General features: G+C 42.6%; 1 protein-coding gene across 1 annotated transcript; it reads right to left on the reverse strand.

The window, feature by feature from the left end:
* Positions 1 to 1,352: 1,352 nt before the first annotated feature.
* Positions 1,353 to 2,995, reverse strand: LOC123609003 (40S ribosomal protein S4, X isoform-like; the record flags this gene model as incomplete). The annotated part of the gene is made up of 1 exon (XM_045499605.1): positions 1,353 to 2,995. A coding segment is annotated over one exon (549 nt), but the record flags the coding sequence as incomplete, so codon positions are not given.
* Between the last annotated feature and the right edge of the window lie 4,607 nt (positions 2,996 to 7,602).

Raw genomic sequence — 7,602 nt, forward strand, 5'->3', positions numbered from 1 at the left:
GTCCTGGCCGGAGTTCTTCTTAGACTGGCTTCCCACGTTGGGACCTTGGGACTGTAACTGGTCTCTCAGATTACACCCCCTGACCTTGTTGTTTTCAAGACACTGCTTTTCTCAATCTCCCTCTTACATAGACTCAAACCTGTTCATTCATTCTTCTGATTTTTTCCTTCTGCCTCTTTCCCGACATAACCAGCCACCAAGTTCTATGGATTCTTCTTTCCCAAAAGTTTCCATTATTCTAAACTTTGTTCCCATTCCTTGAGTTTCGGTTCCTATTTTCTTATCTTTCTCAGTAATTTCCTGATTTTTTCAGTCTCACCTGTTTCTAATCTGTCCTAAGTAAATGCCAGAACAAACTTCCTTGAAGCTCTCCTTAATTGAATTGTAATTCCTTGCAAAAAAAAAAAAAAAAAAAAAAAAAAAAAAAAAAAAATTCCTTCCTTGATGGCTGCTTGCTGCTTAACATATTTTGCTCAAATCCCTCACCCTGGCAATGAAAGCTTTGTCAGTTTTGTTGTGATGACTTTGGACCTTCATGTGAAAAGTCACCTCCAGCAAGGCAAGCTTATTGTCCTTCTACATGATGTGCCCTTCCTTCTCTTGCTCATCTATCAAAATCCTGACCATCTTCCAAGTCTAGATTGGATATCCTACTTGTTCCACAAAAATTTTTCTGTCGACCTTGGAAGGAAGTGACCATTTTTGAACTGGAGTCACAGAGTCTTAGAGGTTGAAGACATCTTGGAAGATGCTGAGTCCAACTTTCTACCCTTTGACCTTTGCTGGAACATGTCCAAGATGGGGAATACATAAACATGGCAGCTCACTGCATTTACTGGTAAGAATGTCTTTCTTTGCTTCCTTCCTGCCTGCCTTCCTTCCTTCCTTCCTTCCTTCCTTCCTTCCTTCCTCTCTCTCCCTTTCTTTCCTTTCCCTCTCCCTTTCTTTCCTTTCCCTTTCTTTCTTTCTTTCTTTCTTTCTTTCTTTCTTTCTTTCTTTCTTTCTTTCTCTCTTCTTTCTCTCCCTCTGTCTCTGTCTCTCTAATTTTAAGATAATTTCTGACTCCCTGGGCCTTATTTGTTTTTGGTGTGTCCTCAGGAGCAATACAAAAGACATATCATTCTTCTTTTATATAAAAACCCCTCAAATATTTGATGAGTGCTATCCTAGTTACCTGGACTAATTCAAATGTAACCCTTATTTTTCAGTTACTTCTTCTATCAAAATGGTTTCTAAATCATTCTCCATCTTGGCTATTTTACCTGGAAGTGCTCCAGGGTGTTAACAATGACCTTAAAATACAGATATCAGAAAAAACCACAACTCTCCTGATTTATAGTATTCATTCCAGAGAACAGGATATGTCTGTACCACTCATTTGGCTTATTATGTACTGTAGTATTTACAAGTTTTTTGGCTACAGAAGAGGGAGGGGATATTTCTGGTGCCTTTGCAATTTTGCTTGTAAACTCCATGATTAGCCTCTGGAAAACAGCAACTCGGATCTGCAAATCTCTGCGTCCTTTAAAAAGGCTCCCCCGCATCTAATAGGCATTCAATACTTTGATTTTGAAAAACTCATCTCAAGTGACGAACTTTGCTGCATCTACTGTTCTCTTCTCAGCTCCTATATTATTTGATCTCTTGGCAGTATTGACACCTTTGACCAATTTTTTCCTGCTGGAAACTCTTCCTTTGGTTTCCATGACAGTGCACTCTGCCGATTTTCTACTTAACTCTCTCCACTTCTCAATCTACTTTGTAATTTCTTTACAACATTGGGTTTCTGCAGGGCTCTTTCTAATGTCTTATCCCCTTCTCCTTCCATGTCATCCTCACTATCTCTTCCCTACTCTGCTGTCCATCTTTTCAAGCACAGATTACTATAATAATCTCCTGCAATCAGAGTTTTAGAATTTTGTGAATGCTTAAAAATGGTTCAGCTTTCCTTTCCTAGGAAGAAAGACTGTGGGAAGAAGACAATTGAAGAGATTTGAGAGCTATTTAGGAAGTGGAATTGAATGAGCCTAGTGATGTGCTGGATTCTGTGGTGGGGAAGGGAAAGGAAGGGAGGGGCAATAGGTAACCAAGCAGTGCAGGGAGGAAGAGTGTGGGGCGTCCGTTGCACGCTCTATTTCCCATCAAAGCACTTCTGTGTTCATTGTAATCACCTGTCTGCAGGCACATGCCCTGCAGTGGACCTGCCCTGCTGGTTCTGGGAAGGCAGGGATTCCAAGTATCCGCTGTGCTCGTGGTTGTACCCCCCTACCATGCACAGCACACATTGTGATGCGTTTTTATTTTTTAGTATTATTTTTAATCACGCTCTATTATGTTTAATTAAGTATGAAGACTTCCATCGCTTCTCGGCCTTTTGGCTAAGATCACATATAGTAAGTATGAAGACTTCCAATCACATCACCTGGAAACCATTTTACCCAATACTCTATTTGGCTGCCAGTCTCTTGTCTCTCTCCTCAGCAATTGTGAGGCAGGAACGCTTTCTGCAGGGAAGAGAAATCCATGGTTTGTTGCCTTTGCCAATAGCAAAAATGGTAGAGAGCCGAGTAGCAAAGCTGTTGCCATTGGCATTTTTCATGTGAACTACACCAAAAGAACCAGTTTGTCTCTCTCTGTCGGTGATGACATAAATTCTTTCCATGTTAGCACCTCTGGTCACTACACACAGATGACCAGTATCAAACTTGATGAAATCAGTAATCTTTCCAGCCTCCAAATTAATCCGAGTGGTGCCATTCACCTTGATGAGGGGATCAGAATAGTGGGTGGTATAAGCATCATGCGGCACCAGATGAGAGATTCCTTTCATTCCCACAAAGATCTTTCTCATTTTGCACAACTTATAAGTGGCCTCCTTAGGCGTAATCTGATGAGCAGCAAAGCAACCTTTGGTGTCACAGATCAAGCAGAAATTGTCCCCAGTCTTGTTAATGCCAACGATGTCCATAAAACCAGCAGAGGAGGTTATATCAGTTCAGACCTTGCCATCATTTTTATTTTTAAGTTTTTTTATTTATTTTGAGAGAGAGAGAGAGGAAGCATGAATCGGGGAGGGACAGAGAGAGAGAGAGAGAGAGGGAGAGAGAGAATCTCAAGCAGGCTCTGCACTGTCAGTGCAGATGCAGGGCTCGATCCCATGAACCTTGAGATCATGACCCGAGCCCAAGTTGGATGCTTAACTAATGAGCCACCCAGGTGCTCTGAGACCTTGCCATCAATCTTAATAAAACACTATATACAGATCTTGTTTACTTCATCTCCTGTTAGGCCATATTTAAGTCTTTTCCTTAAGAAAATGATGAGAGGGAGACATTCTCTCCATTTATGGTGACCAGTAGATGGACAAGAGGCAAACACACCAGTCAGTTTGTCCAGCAGTTAATGCTTTGGAGCGGCTACATGCGTCAGGTACCGTGAACTGTAGCTATGCTAGGCACCAAAAGAGGACTGCCTCCTTTTGGCATGAGAAAAGAGAGCTAAAAATATCTTTTCAGAAAAAGGTTTGGTAGGGACAGTTGAAGATCGTTCAGGGAAGAATGTGGTATCATATCTTACTGCATACGACTGGAGTTATACAGCAGAAGAAAGAAAAGGCAAAAGATGGAACTTTATAATGTACTGTGGGGTGCCTGGGTGGCTCAGTTGGTTAAGTGTTCCACTTTGGCTCAGGTCATAATCTCATGGTTCGTAGGTTTGAGTCCTGCGTGGGGCTCTGTGCTGACAGCCCAGAGCCTGAAGTCTGCTTCAGATTCTGTCTCCCCCTCTCTCTGCCCCTCCCCCACTTGCACTCTGTCTCTCTCAAAAATAAATGAACATTAAAAAAAAATTTTTTTTAATGTGCTGTGACATTAACATCAGAAAAGTGACACAACATGTTGGACCCAATCAGTGAAGTAATATTTACTGAGCATCTACTGGGGACAGGCCTCTGTGTTAAGGCCTTTGGGTAATCATATAGGGTTTGCTCAATAAGGACTTGATAAGGGGAGGCCTGGTTTATGCCTGTTGTCCCAGCTGAATTATTAAAAGTTCTCTCTTGTGGTCTAACATTCTAACATGTTCTTATCTGGACAGTATATTAACTGATCACACTACCCCTGAGAGATATGACTAATTCCAATTCAAATCAACAAAAGAGATAGTTCTTGATATTGGGTTAGATGCGGGTCAGAGAGTCAGCAGCCACACCTGGTGGAGGGAGGATTTAGGGCTGTCATGAGGAAATTCACCCAAGAAAATTACTGGGAGAAAGAAAGAAACAAATCTAAAACTCTAAATAGAGTCAAGAAATCTCTAAAAGGAAGATCTGGTGGCTGATTTTGACAGGAGTCTAAAAGGGAATCTTTTTCAAGATGTTGCCATCCCTTCTTGGTTTGAAATTTCCACTGTAAGAGTTATCCACTGGGTTTCTACAAAAAAAAAAAAAAAGCAGTGGGGAAGGGGTAGAATCTTGTCTTCAGAAGGTCAACTATTAAAAAAAAAAAGAGACCTCCCCTCCCATTCTTGGAAAGCCTTTCCTCCTTTGCCGGTGAGCAACAGTTGGAACAATTGGAGACTGCTTGGTTGTCACCTGGGCAGGGGACTGGGAAAACAAGAAGGCATAGATCCTGAGGAAGCTTGGAAGAAACTGACAATCGCCCAGACCCAGTGGGGGCCTTGAAAAGAGAGATGCATCCTGTCCTGCCGTCCTGTCCTGTCTACCTGGAAGAGCTGAGACATTGTAACTGAAGGGAGGTGGCCATGAGAGAGAAACCAGAATGAAATCAAGTGTGATGACGTGGAGGACTTGTTTTCTCCATGAGAATTCAAGGGGCTGGCCCTCTTGATAAAAATCAAGATAGCCACACACTGTGATGAACAGGGCGGGGGGGTCTGTGCCTCTGGGGAACAGAGGAGTGCTGGACCAATACGGGGAGAGGGAAAGAGCTTTACTGGATGTTGTGAGTGGGAAGTCAAGGGAGAGGGAGAGGGGTGTCTAAAGAGGATTTTTAGGATCATTTACTGTGTATGGTTTGTAAAAACACTTTTCCTGATCTATGAGAGTTGCATAGGCATTACCAGCTTCACCCAATAGTGTGGACTCTGGCAAGGGTCTGGGGACCTCCATGTATGCCAAGCACATAGCTGTATGGGTGTTTTTGACAGAATAAATATTGTAGATGTGATTAATAAAGTACAAGCGATCAAACGCATTACTGAAGTCACAGTGGCTTCTTGTTATATATATCCCCCCATCAATAGATAATAGAAGAGAGATTTTTGTGTGGGAGTGTAAGGAAGAGTCTTGAAAGGTTTCAGAACGTGACAGGTGACAAACACCAGTCTAGGGACATCCTCAATTCTTTATTAATCCCCCTGTGTCTTCACTGCTTTATTCCTTAGCATATAGTGTCGAACTTTCCTATAGAAATGGCATGTGGCTTTTGCCCTTAATAAGAACCTGGGGGCTATTTCTGACCTAGAAATTGATGTCTTCCATGAGTTTTCTCTTAGAGGATGAGATAAGAAAGAGGCAGATACATGCTTAAAGCATGTCTTGGATGTTTTCTTTGACTATGACAGTGTTAAAAATGCAGACGGGCAAAAGAAAACAGACTTATCTCTGAATGGACTGTTTATTTCTGTGGTGATTAACTCACAGTGTTGTGTTCTTGCACAAAATCCTTGCGTTCCCCCTCATCGCGGTCCTGTCCCGTCTGCTCTGGTTCAGCCACACTAGCTGCGGTCCGCACGTACTACCGTGGCCATACTTCCTGCCCGCGGTTAGCATTGAAGGATTGTAGTGTTGTGTACAACGTGCATGTGTATTTCTGTTCCAGCCTCTTTCACTTAACATAGTGAGCGTTAATGTTCCCACATGATTCAGATATTCATTGAAAATTACTGTTTTCCTAGATTCCCATGTGTATATTCTATAACTCACTTAGCTCTTTTGTGGGCAATTCCTAGGTTTTTACCATTAGAAATAATGCCGTGGTTTCCAGTATTGTGGGAGCATGTTACTTGCCCCTTCCCCCAGTTGTTCTTCTGAGAGTGGCAGCCTGATGTTCTCTGGGCCCCACATTCTCGCGCTGTCAGCCGTGTACTCCAGAGCGGCTCTGGACCTGACCATATGGCCTCTGTCTGATCACAGGATTCCCCTGCCCACAGCAATTGGCTCTGCCATTGGCTGGCGATCCAAACTGAGCAACTAGAAGCAGTGAGTGTTTGGCTGAGACTTCTGAGAGACTCACACTTTTTCCTCAAAGGGTTTACAAAGGAGAGGCCAAGAAAGAGATACTGGTGAGACTGTCTTGCCACCCTGGGCAGCCTCACAATGACACCCATGAGGAAAGCAGGGTGGAGCCAGAAGACAAAAACAACAGGAAACAAAACAAACAACAAACAAAACCTGAGTTTTGACAAGGATTTAAACTCTGACTTCAGCCTGTTCTGCACCTGAACTTTTCATTTGTTGAACCAGTAAATCCTGCAGCTACACCCCCTCCCCCATACACACACACACACACACACACACACACACACACACACACACACCCCACACCCCTTATTTTTAAATCTGATTGCATTGAGAGCTTGGGCTCTGTTGTAACTTTTTTGTTCACATGTCATTGACTTCACAGCATATTGTGTCCTTTAGATAATAAGAGCTAACAGGTACCCAGGGTTCACCTTGTGTCAGGCAACATGTTAAAGACTTTACATTCATTATCATAGTTAGGCCCAATAAGTCATTGGAAGTAGCAACTCTTATAATCTTCATTTTACATATTGGACGTTGAGGCTTAAGGAAAAGACCAGAACAAAACGTCAGTGTAGAGTCACAGGTCAGCAAGTGGCAGGACCCAGATTCTATCCTAAGCCTGCTTCCAGAGCCAGAGCTACATCACAATCTGCCTTTCTGTTTCTCCTCATTTCCTTTATTTATTCCCTAAGAACAGAATGAATTTTGTTTGAAATCAGAGAGACTGGAGCAAGTCAAGTCCCTTTAAAAGGCAGTGTGGTTAAGGGTTTTTGTCTTGGAGCAAGATACAAGAAACTAAAGGACTGGATTTTAGAAGGAGCATTAAGAAGGAGAAGGGTCTGGGTGGGGGGGGGACGGGTTAAATGGGTGGCAGGCATTAAGGAGGACACTTTTAGGGGTGAGCACTTGGGTGTCATATGTAAAAGATGAATCACTGGGTTCTATTCCTGAAGCCAAGACTACACTGTATGTTAAGTAACTTAAATTTAAATTAAAAAAAAAAAAAAGGAGAAGGGTCTGAGAAAAGCCTCATAGGTGGGACTGGCAGTGATTGTGTGCACGTGAGTGTGTGTGTGTGTGTGTGTGTGTGTATACGATGGAACCATGTTAGGATTCTTTCCTATCACAGAGTCTCGGATTCAAAGAAGTCTAGTCTATGCAGAGTGAGAACTCGTGTGGAAACATGAGTGAGGAGATTAGATCAGATTTTGAATCCTACTTTATTTATTTATTTTTTAAAAATGTTTATTTAGTTTTGAAAGAGAGAGAGCAAGCAAAGCATGCAAGCGAGGGAGGGGCAGAGAGAGGGAGACAGAGTATCTGAAGCAGGCTCTGCA

The sequence above is a fragment of the Leopardus geoffroyi genome, chromosome A1, assembly GCF_018350155.1.
Source record: "Leopardus geoffroyi isolate Oge1 chromosome A1, O.geoffroyi_Oge1_pat1.0, whole genome shotgun sequence".
Lineage (NCBI taxonomy): Eukaryota > Metazoa > Chordata > Mammalia > Carnivora > Felidae > Leopardus > Leopardus geoffroyi.